The sequence below is a fragment of the Harpia harpyja genome, chromosome 1 (genome assembly GCF_026419915.1).
Source record: "Harpia harpyja isolate bHarHar1 chromosome 1, bHarHar1 primary haplotype, whole genome shotgun sequence".
Taxonomy (NCBI): domain Eukaryota; kingdom Metazoa; phylum Chordata; class Aves; order Accipitriformes; family Accipitridae; genus Harpia; species Harpia harpyja.
In genome coordinates this window covers 90,157,277-90,179,990 of record NC_068940.1, presented here as the reverse complement: position 1 = coordinate 90,179,990, position 22,714 = coordinate 90,157,277, and the positions used below count along the sequence as shown (strand labels likewise).

At 39.2% G+C, this 22,714-nt stretch overlaps 1 protein-coding gene across 2 annotated transcripts in view; it reads right to left on the bottom strand.

The window, feature by feature from the left end:
• GPR158 (G protein-coupled receptor 158) overlaps positions 1-22,714 on the bottom strand; it is a 209,949-nt gene that overhangs the window by 80,448 nt on the left and 106,787 nt on the right. For both annotated transcript variants that reach the window (XM_052804510.1, XM_052804519.1), the window contains exon 5: positions 5,617-5,685. In XM_052804510.1, the coding sequence (XP_052660470.1) occupies positions 5,617-5,685 (69 nt within the window). The remainder of the gene's footprint in view (positions 1-5,616; positions 5,686-22,714) is intronic.

The window sequence follows — 22,714 nt, the reverse complement described above, 5'->3', positions numbered from 1 at the left end:
CCAAATAAAATGGAAAGATCCTTTTCTAGAGTAATTATATGTAGTGATTATCTCAGAGCAGATAGTTACACTGTGTCCTTGGACTTCAGTGACATGAACACTATACTGAAGACAGGCATGTTCTTTAGCTACTGTGAAAAAAGAACAACAAAATGACAGGTGTTCATTGTAAAAGCTTTAAAAACTATTTTATGAGTAAAGAAGATGTAGTTATATGCTGAAAAAGAATCAAGCTAAAACATCTGGGGTATCAGAGTGGGCTTGCAGCACTAAATGTGTTGGAAAAAGCAAAATCTTTCAGCTGGCCTCAGTGAACATCAACATGTAAGGAATAAACTGACTGAGCTCTTGTAATGCATCCCTTATAGGCATATTTGAGGGACAAATGCATAAAAGCGTTATGCACTATTCTGTTTTCACATTCATTAATGCCAAAACCAGAGCTTTCCAGTGACCTGCTTGCTCTGCTCAGGGCTGTGACTAATAGAGCTACCACAGCCTAATCCTCCCAACACTCATGGCTCACTTCTTCCATGCTAACGTACATACAGATTATTTAAGGGAAAAAAGCCCACATCCACATTTAAGCTCCACTACTCCCCACTTTCTATTCCTTCTTATAACACAAAAGGGTAGGTCATTCTAGCTTGACTGTGAAAGAGGGAGTAACACAGTCCCAGAAACAGATCCTAACACCTACTACATGCAACAAGATGTCTGAGTACAAAGTTTATTCCAGGCTTCGCTACTGAACTGCTTCATGAGCATTAGGAAGTTAGTGGACTTCCATCCAGCAGCTCCATTTCTCTAAACTGATAGCAATATTGCCTTGTTATAATTAAAGGTTTGGAAAAACAAGGGATAGCAGTAAAGACAAAGAATTTGGATTCTTTAGCCAAGAGAAGAGAAGACTGAACTGAAAAATCCTATAAGTCTTTAAAAAGATACTCCACAGCCTCCTAAGCTAGTTCATCTTATGGTCTAACTGACCTCACTGTTATAAAGGTTCCTCCCCCACTGTCTAACATAACTTTCACTTGCTGGAATTTAAACCCTTCTTATCTGCTATGTCAAGAACATGGAGCAGAAATTATTCCCTTTCTCTTTGCATCATGGTACTCACTAACTTTTATCACTGGCTATGGAAATTGTATCATAATATTGCATGGATCTTGGAGTGCATTTTGGAGTTTCAGTTAAAGTAGACTAGCAGTATGGAAAATATTTAATATGTCAGATAACCCAAAGTTGCCTAAGGTGGAATTCATCACCATTTGAGGCAAGTACCCCAGGCTTCCTTTATAGTCAATGAAGCCTTGGCCATGATCCACCTCATCTTCAAGTTCCAAGTCTAAAACAAATCATAAATGGCCCAGTTTCTCTTCACTATTTGGTGAGTGCAAGATGACTGTTTCAACTATGGATGCATATATAAGAAACACAGACTCATAGAATAATTTCATTTGCAAGGGAGCTCCAGAGGTCATCTAGTCCAGCCCACCAAAGTCCAGCCCAAAGCAGGTCTAACCAGGTCAGGTCGCACAGACCTGTATCCAGTCAAGTCCTGATACCTCCAAGGATGGATATTGCACAAACTCTGGGCAACCTGTTCCAGTATTTGACCATCCTCATGGTAAAAAAAAGTCTCCTGGTATCTAACCAGAATTTCCTGTTTTCCAACTTGTGTCCATTACAGATGTCTAAAATCAGCTGAGATCTGACCCCTAATGCAATTAACAGGCTACTCTTTTACAATATTGTGCTTGTGCTCACTTTATTTGAAGGTCTTTGCAGCATGCAAAGAGTTTTCAAACTTGTGTTAATGCAAGATGTGTTCCAAGCATTAGCAAGACAGGGAGTTAGGAAAGGTCTAAAACCTCCACCATAGTCAGTATTTCTGGAAGAGGAAAGTAATGAGAATCCTCCCCTCAGATGCCAAGCATAGAAGTTAAGAGACTCCTCCATAGGACAGTCAGGTTTTGGCTCCCTATTCAAAATCTAAGAACAGGGAAATATAAGCAAAATCAATTAGAAAGCCCAGCATTCATTTGGAGGAGGTCCATCAGTGTTACTGTGAGAACTAAAGAAAATACAAGAAATGAGAGCTTCAGACATGAGAGCTACCCAGCAACTGCTGGATAAAATCTATGCATTTGTAATAGACAAAGCTCATCTACCTGCTTATAATTCAGGGAAGATCACTGTGTTGTTATCAATATAGCAGAATTTGAGTAATAAATTTTGGTGGACACCATCATTTGCACTTCCTGTTTGGTTAGAAGGGCATTGTAACAGCTGTTTTTCTCACCAAAAGCAGCTGGCTGGTGATACTATTTTTCAATTAATGATGCTACACTATGAATAGATTACTGCATGTAGACATGAAAACAATGACAATTAGTGAAAGAAATTAAGTCATGTAACAAAGTAGGTTTTGGGTTCCATTTAATTGGAGGGTAGGGAAAGTCAGAGATGCAATAAAGCCCTTCTGGACATAGCGAAATTTGTATGCTGAAGGCTCTCAAAACAATCCAAGACAGACTGGGTGAATGGATCTAGAAAAAGCGAGAATTAGGAAAGTGTAGAGGAACAGAGAGTAAAGATGCAAAAGACTTAAAGCAGTATTGAGAAAATCTACGGGGATTTTGATTTTTAAATAAGAATGTAATTTTGCACTGAATCCTTAAATGAATAGAGATTTGAGTTATTTAGAACTGCAATGCTGTCATTTTATCTCTTTACATTGTACATGCACTAAAGCAAGCTGTGTAATCCTGCACTTAGTTGAGCATGAAAGTAAAGCTTTTTGGTTTTACCTTCCAAATCACAATAGAAGAAGAGATGATACAAAAAGGAAAACAGCGTTATGTTAAAGGAGAACATCTTACTGCAGTGATGCTTGTCTGGCCCGAACTGGTGAATTCCGTTCCATATTTTAACTTGCATTTCATGCTAGCTGTGGAAAACATAGCCTAATTCGGGTATATAAGAGGTGAGATCTATATTAATTAGTCTTAAAGATCTAAAGTACTCCTCTATCGTAAAATGAGGACCAAATCAAATAGTTGAAACAACTGCCTCCGTGCTCACGTTACTAAGTTTTTAACCACAACAATGAGTTGCAGAATATTCCCAATTCTTCTCAGAAACAAATAAAACCACCAAATAACAGGAAGAAGTAAATAAACAATGGCTATGACCTAGGAAAAAGAAGATCTGCTTTGCAGGTATGTGACTTCTAACCAATATGATAAATGATAATCTATGCTCTACACCTTGCTATGAATGAACATGTGTGTGAATGTCAGCTGGTGCAAAAGAGACTCTCTGTTTAGAGCTCGGGTTTTCTTCCTTTCTCATGCCATCCTGCTCTGCTTTGTGCTCCTTTCCCAGACAATAAGCAGGTGAGCACATTTAGATACTGTCCATGTACAGCAAAAAGTCAAGACCGCACATTCCAAGGACTCACACCCCAGAATTCACACCTTGCAGAAACACAGGCTTTTCTTTAAGGTTATGTAATAGATCTCTCTGGCTATGCTTTATAGCCTTCACACATTTGTTGTTCCACTCTCTTTTCCTGGATCAGAAATTGATGACATCTTCCTTGCAGTGAATTGAGGGACAGGGATATTGAAATCCTGATATTTCTGTATCAGTCCCAATCTTCCTTGTTTTTTACAAAACCATATTCTTGTAGTTGGTGAAATCAGGATTAAATTCTCTGTCTAAACATTAATATGACCTCCCACTACCATACTCTCTAAATCCCTCCCCTAAGACCCTGAAAACAGAAACAATAAAATTTCTCTCTTTTTTGTAGGAGTAACAGCCTGATTAGTAACTACCTGTGTAAGAAAGAAAGAGAGCCCCAGCAAAGAGTATGGGAGCATAAAACTGCTATAAGACAGAAGTGAGGTCGTACACTTTGCATATTAGTTTCTAACAGAATGTGTTCTCAGTGGACAGTTTTATATAGTATGAAAATGAGATGTGCAGAGAAGGACAAGCTCTAGTCAAGTATCTACATCCCAACTGGGAGGCAGGCTAATCAGGAATTTTCAGCAGAAGATTTTTCCTCAGAATACGCCAAATTGTCATTTTGTACTTGCTGTACATTTAACACCATTAATATCAGTGAAAAAAAAAGGAGGAAATGTTTAAACACCGGCAAAAAGCTAAGGGGATGCTTTGGTTGTTGAACCCCTCCCTCCCAGCTCCATTTCCTTTCCTCTCTTCTCCCTCTGCATTGAAAGGTTGTGGATGGCCATCTCTTGCATCTAACAGTATGGTTCTTCTTCAAGTCAACTGCTGAGAGAGATGTCTTTTTCCAATGACAATATCTCAGTACCCCTGACACTGAGCACCTGAAGCCTGAAGATAGCCACCAAAGGACGTTTGTCCTTTGTGAAATACAACAATTAGAGGATCAAGACAAGAACTGGGAAAGAAACTGATGAATCAGTGACAGGTGAGCAGACTGCACACACAGCAAGAGCTATGATGAGGCTTCTGGCATACTTTGGAGTTGAGGTTATACAAACACTGACTGGTTCTTATGGAGCCTCTGCCTGGGGAAGCCACTACATGGCTCCAGGGTTCTCTGGAAAAGCAGAGAGGAGACAGCCATGGAAAGGAAACCCCTCTCATTATGCTTTATACTATGAATTTCTGTAACTGCTTCACGGCATTTCTATACCAGCTGAGGAAGCAGTGCATGGGCTTTCTGTTCTGCTCACTGGACAAGAACATGAAAGAAGCTCTGAAAACCCTGGGGAGAGGTATTGCAAGTTGTAAAAAGCATTCGTGCAATATGGAAAAAACAAAACTTCTTTCTTCCTGGCATCTGCAAAGTGAAATATGAAAAAAACACATAAACTATCCTAGAAATGCACACACTTTTTCTTTAGAACTTGAAAGGCCCACAATTAAAGAAAAATGTATAAAAATTCCATCGGGATTTGTGTTATTATAGTATTCTTCACACCTCATTCTACTACAGTTTATTTGCTACTTGTTCTGCAGCTGCTAAGGAGTTTTGTTTTCCAGCTAGTCTCTCAGAAACTACATGATGGTCTGTAAAAGCACAGAACATTCTGACTACTGAGGAAAAGAGAACATAAACATATTTTAAAATAATCCACAACTCCATCTTGGTTTCTGTCTCCTGATCCACACTCTTTCTATCGGCTTCATTCAATTTACAATTTGATGTCTTGCTTTATCTAGTCATTATATCAGGTTTATGTGGCAATTAAAAAACTCAGGTTTTCTGGGATTTTTGAAACACACCTTGCATATTTTTCCAATAGCATAGTTTAGAGAGGTATCACCTTTCAACACAAAAATCCAGCTTAACCCAGAGCACCTAAAAACTTGCAAGCAAAAAAACCACTGGAAAGTTCCCTAAACTGAAAATGGAGAATTATTACAAATATAGTAAAACATTCAAGTGTTCTTAAGAATATTTACAGAACACAGCACATTTTATAGTCAGATTAAACTAATCATTACATAAATGGTTTTGACATTTATATTTTCACCAAGGTGATTCATACAGTGTTTTAAAATGCCAGCAAGGATATAATTTTTCAGAAAACTTATAGTTTGACTTACCGGAAAATACAGAAGAAGTGATCCAAAAAGAATGGTTTCCAACAGCACCAGCCCTGAAGCCCTGATACTCTAGAAGACAAAAAACAATACAAAATATTAGAAAATTCTCTCTGTGTGCCATTTAGATGCTGGGTTCTTTGCAGAAGACACCTTCACTTTTGTCAGTATAATGCTTGCACAGTAACACTTATTAAAGCACAGTATTAAGCTGTCTGTCATATTGGCATGCTCCACATTCTTTAATTCACAGACCCATTACAATGGTTGTGTTTTACAAAATCCAATTTAAAAGAATCACTCTTTTCTATGTTAAATACTGTTCAACACACATTACCTAGAGACGTTTTGAAACTGCTAAAATTGCTCTCCAGTGTGACAAATTATGGATCATGGGAATTACAGATACAAATTTAACTGTAGAATTTGTTCTGTACTATTTCAATTTCAAGAATTCCTTCGAACACTTTGACTTATTTAATCTTAATGACTTGGCTTCTATAATATGTATGAATAATCTACAGTTTTACTGAATACAGAGCGTGCTCTTAGATTGAAAGAGTCTTTTATTTTTCCTGAAATTTTGAAAAAAGATGTTGATTCAGACATTCACTTGTCAGGATTGTAAAATATCATGCCATTTCCTCACTGATTCTAATGCAGTGTCTCCATCATAGTTTTCTTACATTTTAAAATAAAATTAAAAAAAAACAATTCTTTTTCCTAATACAAAGTGTATTCCAATAAGTTTGACGATTTATGTACAGTGCATCTGCACCTTACCTTAAAGACAAAACATCAACACTGCTTCCTATTTCTTTAACCATCTCCTTCCCCTGAGATGCTGTTTCATACACTGTTCTGGAAGAACACAGTGCTTTCCCAACTGCAAGCAATGCAGGCAGATAGGACAGCAAAAGAGGCTTTGCCAAAAATCTTTTGAAAAATCCCCTTCTTTCGCATCATAAAATCCTCCTGTGGGCTAGAATCAATGGTTTGTGGTAATCTCTCTAATGGTTTTAAATGGGAGTTGTTTATCTTTCAGAAGCAAGGCAATCATAAAAAAAAAATCTCTATCTGAATGGATTTACAGGCAAATTTCTGGTGCCCTGGGGTCCAGTTTCTGCTGGCAAAAGAGTGGTGGAATTTTCTAGATAAAAATTCACCTTTTCAGTGCATCTGTAATCTTACTCAGATTTCCTATTTCATCATTCATTTTTTCAAGTGGTCACTTTGACAGCATCTAATGTGCTGAATGTAGGTTGAAAGATATAGAGAAAATTCTCAGGAAGCCTTTTTAATATTAGGCAATTATGGACCTACCTAATTTCTAGCCATGGTGAAATTTTGCAGCGAAGGTTGTCTAAAGCATGTGTATCAGCAGAGACGTCATCAACATCCTACACAAGTGTCCACCTCAAAAATTATCATAAGAAGTTACTTCCAATGGGTATTCACATCAAAGCTTCTGTTTTGAGGAAAACACTAATATAACAACTCCAGGGGCATCTTGGTGCTACTGATGCTATTTTAGTCACAGTTAAAGCCTGGAGTGATGATTATGAATGGCTGTCCACTGGTCTTAAGATGATAATGATGGCTATTTGGTTCAACCACTGCAAGATTTTCCCAGGAAAATCTTGGGACCACACCTTATTTCCTTAATTTTGGGCCAGAATTTTTCATGTATTTGAGAATCATTATTATGGCTCCTCTTTTCTAGACCTTTCGAATTCTTCCACTTTTCCTCCTGGATCTTAACCTTAAACCTGCATATTAAGGATTGCAAAACTGTTCTGCTACCTCTCTCTAAAAGTGCACCCTGAAACTGAGACATATATATTTCTAGCAAAATTCTCATGGAACTTACATGCTTCCGTGAAATGTTTCTTAAAAAGCAAGGCAAAACAAAACAAAACACAACACAACACCAACACATAGCTAAAATACTGTACCTATCTTTCTGAATAGAATGCAATGCCTGCCTTAGCAATTGCTGAAACTTGAATATTGACCCACAAGTGCAGCTTATATTTACAATGCGTTTCTGCAATGCAAGGCATTTGTTTCAAGAACCCAAATTAAGTGTTTTGGTTTTTTTTTTCTATTACGATGTTGGGTAAAGCGTAAACACAATCCCAAATGCAAAAAGCTGGGAAACTGGTAACTGAAATGCCAGTGTCAGGTTTTTTAGGCTCAAGTGATCCCATTGTTCAATGACATATCAAATTCACCTGAGTCAGTACTTTATATAAATTATTTCTGTCACTTGGATAGATGAGCAGCCTCACCCACTAGTCTGCTAGTGTAAAGATGGTCCAGCACTCCTATACTGCATTTCCCAATGTAACAGCCCTGCCTCACTTCATCTAGAAGGATGCTCCAGAGAGACACTCACAAAGCACATATATCAACAGACAAAAAATTGCCCCAAACACATTGATTCTGTATTTGTGAGACATTCATTTGTTATAAGCTACCCTAAACATCAAACAAAGACCTGAAGGGACGATGCTATCTTTTATGGCTGCTGTAATAAAATTATGTACCCATATTTCTGTATTCAGATGCATTCAACTTTTTCAAATGGCACTATAAAAATCAATACATATAGACAACTTTTCAAAACTGCTTTCTGCAGACACTTCTGTTCTGATCTAATATAACACCAAAAAGCTGAAAGTAAATGTTTAGATGCCGGTTATGAAGTCATTAAATGGAATACTTCCAGGTTATTTTAATTAAGAAGTGACTAGACTCCCAATTATTTTATAGCTTAAATGTCTGAAGCTATGGATCATGCATACTACTTCGACATGTATAATAGAAAGTGCAAATATTTTTATAAATTATAAATGGCAGTATGAGTTATTTCACACTTCTAATGAACACATAAATTTAGCCTGAGCGAGATGTAAATTTTGTGTGCAGCAGATGAAAAAAAAAAAGCTTAGAAAGCTTAGAAAAACTTAAAATCTGCCTCCAATAACACAAGTTTCACACCTTGTGATGTCAAGTTGCCAGCACTATATCATAAATTATAAAAAAGCATTATAGGACCATGTCCACAAGATTCCTTTTGTGGCCCTGACTCTGCCGTAGCTGGCAGCTCCACACATTTTGATACAGTTTTTCTTCACATCTTTGTAAGACAACAGCACTTTACTCACTGGGAATTAATGCACTGGGGTCTGCCCAACACCATCCAAGACACTGGCAGAGGTCAGTGAAGTCACATCTCTCATGACTGATCAATACTCAAACCACTAAAGAATCTTTTTTTTCTTATTTTGTTAAATGCATCTGTATATGACAGAATGGCCAAGAAAGTAGCTGAAATGGGTATCATACAGGGAAGACAGAAATGATCTAAAAAAGCTGGTCTTCGAACAGCTTGTGTGAACATCCTTTTCTAAACAAGTCTTTCGCATCCTGATCAGTCTTTTCTTACTGAGCTTTTTTCTGGGCAGCATGATCATAAGATAACCTGCAGGGGCAAAGAACTTCAGCATTTCCAGCTCTTCTTCCAAAACAATGAATTAACCCCTGATTTTCTTCTCACCCGTGTTCCAGTAGGAACCATTTTCTGTGAATTCTGTCTATGGACTTCTGTTTCCTGCCCTAAAAGAAGAGTGACTTGCAGAGCAACACTGGAATTCAAAATTAGCTTGAATCTAGGTTTTGACTGTGCTTTTTACCTCAGTCTTTGATACCTGGTGAATGGGAGTTTTAACCCAATATTTACTGATAGCACCGCTTTTCTTAACAGGATTCTTCAGCAAATGGAGTAGACATTCTGGCAGAGATGAATGCCATCCACAGCAATGAAGAAAAGCACAAAACTTCAAATAAGAAATAGTACAACCAAAGAACTATTTTTGCATAAGTGTAGAGAAAAGAAAAAAATAAAATGGAAATGGAAATATCAGAATTCTCCCGAAACACATTTTTGAAACTCTAATTGTTCATTTTCTCTACTGCAAAGAAAAAGAGGTATTTTAACTACAAAAAAGTAACACAAAAGCTTTTGGTTTAGCAAAAAACACATACATTGATTTAAAAAATATAGGACACTTTTGTCTTCCAATAACCCCCATGATAGCCCAAGAGGTAAGGTCCAGGAAGAAAAGTCTTCATCCAGCACTGAAGCTTTAATAACAGGGAATAGCTAAAGAGAAGAAAACCAAAATTAAAGCAGGATGTTTTTAAATTAATTTATTAGATAAAAATATTCAATATTAGATAGATGGTATTTCCACCAGTCTCTGAGCACCAGGTCTTCCACTAAAAGTTGAATCCTCCACTGTACAGACTTTGCAAATACAGGCCCCTAAGGCATGGCTGTGGGCAGCATCACAAATGCTTGACTTCATGGGAATCTGCAATATACACAGCAGTGAATATGCACCCATACCTCAGGAAAAAAGCTTTTGCTGGTTTAAGAAAACAAATGAAAGAATGGAAAGAAATTATAACCCAAACCCTCCACCAACTGGTGTCCACCTACACTGTCTGCACAATTAAAATTCTCCAATGGAATTCACAGAAATCAGGGCATTTTAGGATATAGCCCTGAAATTCCACACAGTGGGATTTTCTTCTACTTGCATGTAATATTTGCTCAATTTCTTCTTCTCTTCCTTAACAGCTGCTTGGTTTTTTGCATCTGCCTTGCTTGTTGGCATTTATTTTGGTTTTTGCTTATTTATTTCTCTGGCTGTTCATCTTGTGTACAGTCTGTTTATTGCTGCTTCGTCTGTGTGCTCATTTCCCTTTTGGGTTTTATTTCTATGTTTACTTACTTGTATCAGTAAAACTGTCCTTTCTGGTTTTCCCTGTCTCACTTAATCGTTACACACTGCTGACACCTAAGTGATAACCGCAATTTATTTTGCTTCTAGCTTCATACTAACTTTCATACTTAGCTTAGCTACCTCTACCATACATCTTCCACATTCTCTCGGTTTGTTTACTTTTTAATTAACTGTGATCTTGGTTAAAAAATAATTTTATTACTATTACAGATAAGTCAAAGGAGGAAAAATAATGATTGAACTAGGCATTAGCTTCAATCCAGTCTCCATCCAGAAATACTGGAATCAAACCAAAAGGAAGCAATTAAAATAGTATGGCATGTATTACATTAAAGATCAAGACCAGGTATATGCTAGTCTCTACCATCTTCTTCATCCTAATCCCGTGTTATTAGAGAGTAGCTACCAAGCTTCAGTTCTGCAGTGAACAATAAAGTCCACTAAGACAATTCCAGCAAATCTGATGCAAGTTGCCAGCCATGAGAGAAATTCAAGTGAATTGCAATCAGGTGCTTCATACAAAGCTATCGAAAGGGACAGCTAGCAAAATGCAAGATAGGTTTAGGTACATAGTAGCAAATGCAAATAATGAAGTAGTGTGAGGACAGAGGACATAAAGGCCCCTGTTTGGCGGGCTCAGTAACTTCTGAATCACTGGGTATGTCATGCTACACCTACACAGAAAAATCAGCACACTAGAAGAGTAAAATGTCTTGCATCTGTATGTAATGTACTTCGAGAGGCATTTATGGGAAAGGTGAGTTCAAGTAAACTAGTGTGACTTAGGCAGTGGGACAGGACTCATAGCTGAGCACATACCCTCATGTTATATACAGCCACTACAGACTGGACTGGCACTCCAACTCAAGGAGGAAGACACTAGAAATATTCACAGTAACTCCTCTCAGCTGGGATGTAGCTACTAACAGTTGTGAGATGCTACTGACCTTTTTGTGTTTCAGTGACTACTCAAAGTTAAATGAGTGTTGGTGATCTAAAGTAAACTGTTAAAACTATTCACAAAGTCAAGAAATACTCACAGTCATTACCGGCTCAGAGGTTAGTTATCACCTCCATGTGAGATTCAGGATTTGATTGCAACTTTGCACACAGGTATAGGGTCAGAGTCATGGCACATGACAACACATGATGTGATGTAGCATGTTCAGTCTGTAAACAAGTTCAGGAGCAGCTACACTGAAATTGCTTTTGTAGGCTTCCCCTTGGAAGACAAGACATAATAGTGGGTCACAGTAACCCCATGGCATATTCTTTTGGTCAGTCAAGCAAGATGTGCTGATGGAAAGGAGACAGAGCCTTGGGGCAAGGGCAGGGAAAGCAAAATCAGGGTGCTGGGATCCGAGGCAGCCCTCTGAGAAAGGAGACCTTGCCAGACTTTGGTGTCATCCAAACACAGAGACAGTCAGAGGCATTCTTCTTATTAACTGCATTTTCAATACTGAAATCTCAGTTCAGCACATAAAACCATTCTGAATTAGGAAGACAAGGAAGTAGAGGCTGGTTCCTTATTTCTGCCCTCCTGTGAAGCAAACATAGCAGTCTCTCTGGAGCAATTCCTTTATGGAAAGCCTCATTCACTGTTTATCAGAGAAATACAGCTATTTTCTAACTTTATCATATATCTCTTCTCATTAACAAAAAACAACTAAAACCACTATTACAGGAGGGAAGCCAATCACCGTAGGTCTGTGCTGTTCTGTGAAGGGCAGTCCAGTTGAGACAGAAGCACCCCTTTAACACAGAGTAACTCACTGGACTCATCCAAACCAGCAGGACTGGGGCTACTGCCTGCTTTGAAAACTGAAGACTCGAACAGAAGAAAGAACAATGAAAGAGAGAGTGTGTGCCCAAGTGGAATATGTTAGATTCTTTTTATATACCTTTACTAGAAAAGGGATAAAAACCCCAACATACTACCGCAAAATACAGAAGACTGTGTGACCACTCATCAGTGCTTGAACAGAAGTAACATGACTGAGGTGCAGCTGTTTCAATACCATGCAGGTGTTTAACATGTAGATCATCCTGCTTCCGTTATGAGTTTGATGTCTATAGCTTTTCTAGGCAAGGAGCTAGCATGTAAGAAATATGCAGAGAGAAAACACAAATGTATTAATCTGAAAAGAAAAAAAAAAGTGAGAAGGAATGGGCAGGTAAAGCTAGAAATAATAAGGATCCTAGGGGTCACATCTGCAAACAAACATTCATTTGCGAAGTCTTTTGACAGGAAAAATGACAAGTCAAGCTTTTCATAGTAAGATCACCACCCTTTATTCTCTTGAATATATTAGAGAAGGAGATGTCTAGGTAGGGTGGCAGAGCAAAAATACTTACTAATCTACTGAATGGATTTGGAGAAACTGAAAGAAGACGAAATAACACCACACAGATAGTTAAAGCTGGAACTACTGACACAGGTAAAACATCAATTAGCTGATCAAAGCAGGAGTACTGCCAACACTAGATCAGGTCAGCCACAGTTTTGTCTGTCCAAATCTTGAAAACCGCCAAGAATGGAGCTGGGTAACTGATGTGTTACCCAGCTGACTCTGGTCTGGGCCTTCCCTCCTTAGTGAGAAAGTTTTTCCTAATGCCCACCTTAAACCTCCCAAGCCATAATTTGTAACTGTTGTCCCTTGTTACTTCCACCACTTGCCATTACTAAGGAGAGTTTGGATGTGTCTTTGCAATCACCCTTCAAGTAGGCTGCTACTAAATTGTCCCTTTGATTCCTCTTTGCCCTCCTATCCAAGCTTAGCTCCCTCAAGCTCTACCAGTAGGTTATATGCTCTAGTCCCCACTCGTAGACATCCGCTGGACTCTCCCCAGTTTCTCCACACTCTTCTTGAACCACGGAGCTCAAAACTGGACCCAGTATTTCAGGAGCAGCCTCACTAGCACTGAGTAGAGAGGAATAACAGCTTTCCTTTGTCTGCTGGCCATCCTCCTGTTGCCCAGTATACGTTTTTTTCCTGGATTGTGGTGAGAGCTCACTGTTGGCTCATATTCAGCCTGATTCCACTGGAGCTTCCTGGTCTTCTTCAGCCAGGCTGCTACCCAGGACATCTGATTAATGAAAAGATCAGGATAAAACAAAGACCTAGACATACAACATATGAACAGATGCCGCTGTTAAGATGATGGTATCAAGGAAAGGGGTTTTCACAGAGCCTCCTCACCCATCTCATTCCAAGACTGTGTTTCAGCCAGAGTTTTTTATCTATCTGACTACTGGTTCCAGTTTTGGATCTGAGGGAGCTGGAACTGCATGTTTCTGGAACATAAAAATGGAATTTCATTCTCTATTCTTGGTATTACCTTCAGCTACTTCATAAAGAAACTGACCAAAACAAGAGGGCAGCTCCCGGAGGAAAACTGAAATGGTGACTACAAGAAGTGAGGAGCAAGCACATGTAGTCTAACTCTCAGATGCCACTGGAGAAGAACAGGTAAAGCCAGATCACATTCATGTCACAACACTTTGAAAGCAGGATTTCAGTGTTACTGCACTGTTTGGTTTGCTCCTGAGGCTTTCTCCATGGCAGGAAGGAACTATTCCTCAGCTCCATGCGTGCCATTGCCAGTCCACCTCTCAGCTTAGAGCTTTACTGTTGATTGCCTGTGAAACTAATGAGGGGGTGGGGAGTTCCTAGGTAGCACAGGCCAAATATCCTCCATCTTACTTTCTGTTTCCCCCTACCAATTGCCTTAGCGGAGCACATTTACTTGACTAGGCCTGCAAAAAATATTTTTTGTGAAGGGCTGCTTTATGCCTTGCAATTTGCTCAGTCTTCAGTCTATCCATAAGATCTAGACCACATTAGTACCCTTTAAGACAGTCATTCCTTATCCCTGGATCTCAGAAAGTAACACCATTTCTGTGGCAAATCACATTAGGAAAGGAAAGTCATACGTGCCTCTTGGGCACTGCTAAAGGGTCATAAATAAATGCTTAATTAAAAAAAAACGTAGCCGGCCAAGTTGCATCAAGTGTAGCAAAACAAAAAGCTAAAAAGATGGATAAACAAGCATAGAAGATACTGCATTTCAATTCTCTGTGGTTCTAAGCAATCCAGGAAATACAGCAGCATTAATTAGCATTGGATTTCTGAATGTCATCACACAAAGTCAGTGATATGAATGTCAAAGTATTTTCAGAGAAGAGAAAAGAGAAGAAATTAAAAGCCATAATAAAATTAAAGTCATTCTATATCTGCTACATTGTATATTACTGAATTAGCAGAACTGTAGACTTTTGGTGTCAGTCCAGGAAGACTGCAGATTTCTCCAGGGCCACATGTCACTCTGTATTATACGAGCATGGTACCATGGAAACCTAGCAAGGGGAAAAGGTTGGCATATTTTGCTTTTTTTTCACTTTCATTAAACAGTTCTGCCACTTTCACAATATAAAGAACAACCTAGTTGGGCTATGATTTCAAGAAAATTTCCTTTTGCAAAGGTGGCTTAGCACCAGAATGTGAGCTTGCCTTACAGATAAACAAGGCCTACAAGAAATTATTAGAAAAAAATGAAGACAGATTTTGTCTTTGATCTCAACTTTGAATACAACACATTCATACTTACTAAACTGTAAAGGATATCTACCACTCAATGTACAGCTGGAAAGCACATTTGGATACATGACAGAATGATACAGAAGCAAGGAAACAGAGAACAGATACAGGTTTGCTCTGCTGTGCTAAGCTGATGCATTTGAAGTGACTAGATAAATTACTACACAAAAGTGCCTCAAAACAAGCGAAACAAAAGCTTAGCTAAATGTACATGTGATGGCGGTGCACTCGCTCTCCGGTGCTCCCAGGAGGGGTAGCTCTGGCATGACCCTTGTAGTACAGGTCTGGCAGATCCATTCTACTCTACACATGATGACACAGGAGATGTGATGGGAAGTTACTGGATTGTATTCCCAAATCTGTCTCTTACTTCTCTGAAAACCTTTCCTGTTCAAATTCTCGTTTCCTGGTATAGGTGGTTCTTTACTTCTATCAAACAACAGAAGGAAGAGGAGATTTTGTCAAGTTCTGAAGTGGAGCTGGTTGAAATGTTTTATTACCAGTTCCTTTTCTTACTAAAATATGCCTTCCCAGCAAAGAAATTTTTTCAGTATGACTATATTTTTGCTTTCAGTTCCATATGCTGTTTTTCTAAAGCCCATTGAACCTTTTTCCTGCCTCTTATCCCATATAACTTTTCCCAATTACAAACACATTGTTACCTCTTTCAGTGAAGAAGCTTTGTGGAAAAACTCAAGTGCTAATTTTCAAAAATTTCATTTCACTTGAAATTTACCTTTAAGAAATAGAATATAGAGATCTTTCTTTCTGTCCCTGAGGTTGAACTACAGAGAGCAAGATGTTTGACTCCTCTGTTAAGAGACAAAAGCTGGACCTGCCAGTTGCCAGACAGCCACTGACATTAAGGAGAGCAGATAAGAGTGGAACTGCATTTCTTTGTGGTGGTTATGTTAACACTGTTCACACCTGGACAAGGACTACTAGGGACTAAAGAATGGCACAAAAGCAACTGGAAGGAGTCCCCTGAAGCCTGTTAGGTACCCTGGAATGGTGCTGTCATGGTTTTTTTATTTTCTTGATAACAAACTCAGGGACTGATTAGGACTGCTACCCAGGAAAAGGGAAATTTCAAATACCGTAACAAGCTATACTTTAATTTTATTATTGATGGTTTATGTGCAAAATTCAAGCAACTCATTCCCAGGTAACTGCAGGAAACACTCTTCACTTCAAGGGAGGAAGAGTTGTACCTCTTTTGAAAATTTGTAAAATAATCAAGATGAAATCCTCTGTCCTGTTCAACCTCTTACCACACTGACAAATACTTTTAATGATAATTGTTCTATTTGAATAATAGCCTCATAATAGAATATGTATTGCAAACACAGTACAATTCATAGCAAAGGCCAATTTTCCAAAGATACAGTTATGTGCTGCCACTTAAGCTATATTGGCAAATCGTCAGAATTTTCTTGTATTTGCAGGTTTTGTGCAGTATTCCTAAACCAAATAAATATAATCCTCATGTTTTTTCATTTCCCTTTAATGAATACTTACACAAAGGTCAATTTTTTTTTCTATTACTAGTTATAGCTGAGCTCAAAGAGAATATAATTATTAAATTTATTTTTTATTTGAAAAAAAAATCAGGAAAAGCAAAGGTCAAGCAGGCATCAATCATGAATCAATTTCACTAAAAGTGCACAAGATGTCAGGGATCCAAGAAATCCCCAAATACTTTATTTTTCAATTCATGTGGCCCTTGATCCTTTCTGTTATACAAGTAACAAAATCCATTATGATAACAATGAAGATAAGGTGTTCTGCATTTTGAAACATGGGCCCTGCTGCATATAAGTTGCACTACACCAACTACAAGACAGATACTTGAAAAAACAGTGTTTGTTGGTGAAGAACCCTCACAGTGAAAATGGTTAATGTCCCAGGGACATCTTTTCTTATAAGAGCAGGAATGCCTTCCTCAGGGACATACCCCTTAGATCAAGATACCTGGTTCTCACCAAATAGCGATGAATATGTAGATGAAGGAAAATCAGTAATGAGGTAAATAATGCCTAAGTTCAGTTTCAGTCTATTCACATCCTTACGGTTAATTTAAAAGCTGAATATGTAAAACGACAATCATCAAAACTCTGGATGACTTAAAGTGCCTGTTTCACTAGGCTATGCATTCAATTAATGCAGAAATGAAATGAAAGGAAGATGCAAAGGCATTATGGTCTTCAAGAATAAAATGCACTTTTGATATTGATAGTTGTTTAATCAGCAAGAGATCAAACGGAATATACAAAAAATCTGATGGAATACAAAACCAAATTTCATGAGCAGGAGGTGGGGCTCAGTTAGCATGTTCCCCTGATTTAGTTTACAAATAGCTTCAGAATACCTGAACTGAATTTCAGCTTTCTTATTCAACATGACATCACCTATTACAGAATATAATACCACAGCTCACTAAAACAGTCTGTATAAATCATAGTTCAACCATGTAGAAAGAAATAGTTTATGATAAATTACAGGAGAAAAAACCAACCTGACTGCAAAGCTCAAGATTTGTGATATCTCAGAGGAAACAAACTAAGAATGATGTAAGAAGAGAAGAGTTAAAATAAATCTGATAAAGAGAAAAAAAATCTCATTATTCACATGACTGAGAAGGCAAATGAGCGATAGATGAAGATCATTATGGTATAGTTTCAAATCAAACAAAAACTCATAATTCTAAAGATTTTAAATCCAACTCCAGTTTATTTTATTCACTTTTACTTTACAAGAGCCAAGTGGCTAAACTGCTCGAAACTAATAGCTTATAATTGGATCTGAGAAATGCTGATGCCCCAAATGGTGAGATTTTTCAGCTCTTCAGAATTTATTACACTAAGTAATCTCTCATTAAGTTTAGATCATGGATTGTATGTTTCACTGCAAATAAAAGCACATTTGCCTTTGAAGGAAATATTGCTATGTATAACTTAATTATTCTTGCTACCACTGTATTGCTGAAAGCCCCAGCACCAGATCAGCCTCAAGTTATCATGGACCCTGCACAAGGAGAAGTAAAAAAGACTGTCCTTCCTCCACCAAGTTAAGAGTTTAACATAAGGCACAACAGGCGGATAAGGACAGATGGGAAGAACAACAGAACAACAAGGCAATATCACATATCATAACAAGCAATCAGTAGTCCCAGCCTATCAGTATCCCACCTGTAGTCACATATTTTGTCAGCACTTGAATCTGAAGACATGATATGGAGAGCAGGGGATGCTCTCAAAAAGCATCTACCAAGCACGAGGAAAGTATGAAGGGAACAAGGGGTGGTTTTTGAAAAATGTAATAAGATGATGATGATGGAGGCTGATGTTGACACTTCTGCATCAAAGAAATGCCATCAAAAGAGAGAAAAGCTCATGTGGGAGTTCAAAAACCAAGAGGTATAGCTCACGTACGTTGTCAACAAGGAGATGCAATGAGGACAACACAAAGTGGCAGGACAGAAAATCATTTGTAGCATCATTTTGAATAGGTAGGAGCAGGCCATGACTGCATTTGCCAAGGCCAGCTCCAAGGACACTGTGGTAGTCAAGAGACAAGATAACAAGCCGAGACAAGAATTTTAGGTCTGTGGACCAGCAGAAAACATGTATTAAAAGGGAACTCAGAAGGAGTTCAGTAAGGCTTAGACATAGCCAGAGGCAAAGTGAGCTCCAGAGTCCAAACCGATGTTAGATAACAAGCATGTTGCTACAGTAACTAAGAAAGCAGTAGCTGGGATGTCTTAGAGTGAAGCAGGAGGAGATCAAGGTTTCTTTTCAGCTATATAGATACTGATGAGAAGATGTCACAGAAAAATGTCAAGATTTTATTCCAGACAGAAAGAGGCACAGCTGGGACAGGGAAGGCAGAAATCAATCTGACTGTTCACAGCACGAAGTCCTAAAAAGAAGCTGACAGCAAAAGGCTGCTGCTTGTGAGCTATAAACCTTCACCTTTCACTCAAAGAAATGAAGAAAAGAATGAAAAACAGGCATATTTGTTAGTCTGAATGATGTGTTCAGCTTCCACCACGTGATACAGCCAAAAAAACACATAAAAAGCAGCACATAAAGTTTCTCTGAGGATGCTAATGTTAAATAAAACTTTTACAATAAAAAAAAATTCAGTAAAAAATGCAAGACTTTTCCTAGAATAAGGTTTCCAATACAGTTTTATTTCTGATATTTGAAAGTTCTCATACTACATTTCTTTCTGATATTGTTTGTTTTCCCAGTTTCTTAATTTAAACTATTTCTTCCTTCTCTGAGTGAAACTTTTTAAAAAAATTATTTTCTCATCTTCAAATGTGCTTCTGCTTAGTTATACTGGTTTTCAGCGTCAAAATGGGGTCCAGACACTGGCACCCTGGAATGCAAATCCCAGCTGCATCAAAAACCACATTTCAATCCCCAAACCTTGGCCAAATGCTTTTCCCAGAGACAAAGAGCTCATCAAGCAAATGAAATTTTGCACTATGAAAGCACTACGAAATTCTGCAAGCCTTCCTGGTTGAAAAGTCCCTCCACAAATTGGGCTCATGCTTGGAATAGTTCTTCTGAGCCTATACACTTAGACCCTTAAAACAAAAAGAAAGGCCTACTTCAGACAGAAGTCTGCTCTTGGAAAGGGAGGCATGCCAAAGACCTTGTGCAAGCCACCAGGGACTTTTCTATTGCTATTGATTGTACAAGGAAGGTTCACAGAAGCATACAACTCCAAGACAAATAGCAGGATAAATAAATAATGTCGCTGTTATTCTGCTGACATGATAGGAAGTCCCCTCCCAGCAAATCTGTAAATGCCCATTCACAAACCCAAATGAAACTTCAGGTAAATGCAACTGTCCTGAAGTTGCTGCATCAAAGAATCAGTGGGGAAAGCTTATTCCCTACAAGGGCCACAAATACAAGACTCAGCAAGAATCAAAGACAGAGAGTAACAGACAACCAAAAATCTTAGCAGTTTGCTCAGTTTAATTTCTAGCTCTGAAACAGCTTTGGAAAAATTATTCTATGCTGTAATAGTTCTCGTTGTTGGAAAATATATGCTGAAATTCAAGGATTCTATTACCTTTATTTTACATAATTTATTTTAAAAGTGAAATCATAGTGTAATACAGTTAAACTTACATATGACTTCAAGGCTAGTACAGCCTTGTCTATGGTGACAGCTATCTTCCTGGCCAGCACCCTACACTGCAAGTGTACTACTATCGGCTCCATTAATTTGAACTTCGGGGCTCTATGTTGTAGAGTTTTGTGGAGTATTGGTGGAACGGATGACAATGATTCATAGACTGCAGGGTCTTAAATAGCAAGACATCAAGGTTAAGAAAGTAAAGGCCAGGAATCAGTCTCAACGCCAAAGTGGCGCAAATGTGTCATAGCCCATGGCTGATTCGCATCACTTCAAAGGCACTGCACTCCCCGATAGACCATGTATGATTTCCAGATGGTCCCTAAGGTGCTGTGTAATTCAACTCTGTGGAGACAAATGTTGGCTTATGTCGTGGCTTAAGCCCAGCTGGTAACAAAGCACCATGAAGCCACTTGCTCACTCCCCCACCCTAGCCCTGGTGGGATGAGGAGAAAATATAAAGAAAAGCTCGTGGGTCGAGACAAGGACAGGGGGGGCTCACTCCCCACTTATGGTCACAGGCAAAAGACAGGCTCAACTTGGGGAAGAAACAAAACCAATTTAATTTAGTACAAATCAAAACAAAACAAGGATATTAGGAAGTAAAACCAAACCCTAAAACACCTTCCCCCCACCCCTCCCTCCTTCCCAGCTCAACTCCACTCCCGGTTCTCTCTACCTCGTCCCCCCGGCAGCGCAGGGGAACAGGGGATGGGGGTCGGGGTCAGCTCGCCACACCTTGTCTCTGCCGCTCCTTCCTCCTCAGGGGCAGGACTCCTCACCCTTCCCCTGCTCCACCGTGGGGTCCCTCCCACGGGAGACAGTCCGCCACGAGCTTCTCCAACCCGAGTCTTTCCCATGGGCTGCAGTCCTTCATGAACTTCCCTGGCATGGGTCCTTTCTGCGGGCTGATCTTCAGTCACAGACTGCTCCAGCGTGGGCTTTCCCATGGAGACAGGACCATCCTGGGGGGCCTCCACTCCCCCGCTCCCCTCCACGGGCTGGGGGGGGACAGCCTGCCCTCTCACCACGGGCTGCAGGGGCATCCCCTCCTCCGGCGCACCTCCTCCCCCTCCCTCCTCACTGACCTCCGTATCTGCAGAGGGGTTCCTCTCACATTCCAATCCCCCCACTCGCTACCGGTTCCCCTTCTTAAATCTGTTCTCCCAGAGGTGCTACCGCCTTTGCTGATGGGCTCGGCCTTGGCTAGAGGCAGGTCCGACTTGGAGCCAGGGAAGCTTCTAGCAGCTTCTCACAGGAGCCGTCCCTGCAGCTCCCCCCCCCCCGCTACCAAAACCCCTCCACACAAACACAAAACAGCTTAATATAAAGCTATATAGAGAAGATTGTAGCTTTTGAATCCTTAGAGCTACTGTTGAGTACTGATGAAAAGACATTTTTAAGACCTACCTTGTACATTGGGGGTAGACTGTCCAGTGAACACTGTATACATCATTATCTCTTGTTAATGAGACTAACTGAAATCAACCAACATATTTTATATCTAGATCTTTATTTTCTTCACACTTCAGTTTTTCATTAGGCCTAAAGTGTCTACAGTGGAACTAGGTTTATGTTTCTATTCACAAGTACTTAATTCCTCTAAACCATGTATTAGAATGCAAATATATAGAGATGTGAAACCTTTGGGCTTATGAAGTGAATGCCACAACACCCTGCAAACACAGGGCAATACCACCGTCACAGCCATGCCTACCAACATCTGCTGTCTTTGGGAACTCCAGCAGCCAGTATGTCATCTCTGATTCCCAACTGCTGCCGGAGGCTAACAGCCTCTGCACTTCTTATCTTTTCAATATGGCACCTGCAATTATTTATGTGAGAGTTAAAAAAGTAGAGCATCCCTAAAGGCATATCTTAACTACGCAGAAAAACGGTAAAGGACATTTTATGAGTTCTGTTTTATGAATAAAGGAAATGAGAATTCCACTAAAAAAACAACATCGCCAAAAAGCTGCACACCTCAAGACTGCAATAAACTTCCCTAAGAAATCACAAGAAACTAGGTTCTCACTGTAGGACATGATGAAGAAAGGGTGTATAATGCACCGCACAGAATGTGTGTATGCTGAGTGAACTGTCAGGTATGCCCACCAGCACAGCATGTAAAGGCAGCTGCTCCATCGGCGCAAGATCTCTTCCCTCTATCAAGTTTCCACTTCAGCTGAAATGTCAGAAATTGATGTCTAGGGAGAAGAAGGCAGAATGTGCACCAAAGATGAAAGGCATCCAGGCATAAGCCCATCAAGATGCCACTGTAGAGTTAAAAAAAAAAAGAAAGGATTGGCTGATTTACATTAGCAAAAAAGGTATGTTTGCAAAGCCAGCATGCTTTAATATTTAAAGATGTATCACACATCAATAGCCCGTGATTATCTCACTCTGAATTACTGCATCCTATCATGGCTGCAGTACGGGAGAAAAGACATTCTTGATTTCTCAGTATTAGAAAGGGGAACTACAGCATTAATTTGCATGGTGCCTTTCCATCTATGTGCAGTTTTGCGCAGTGTT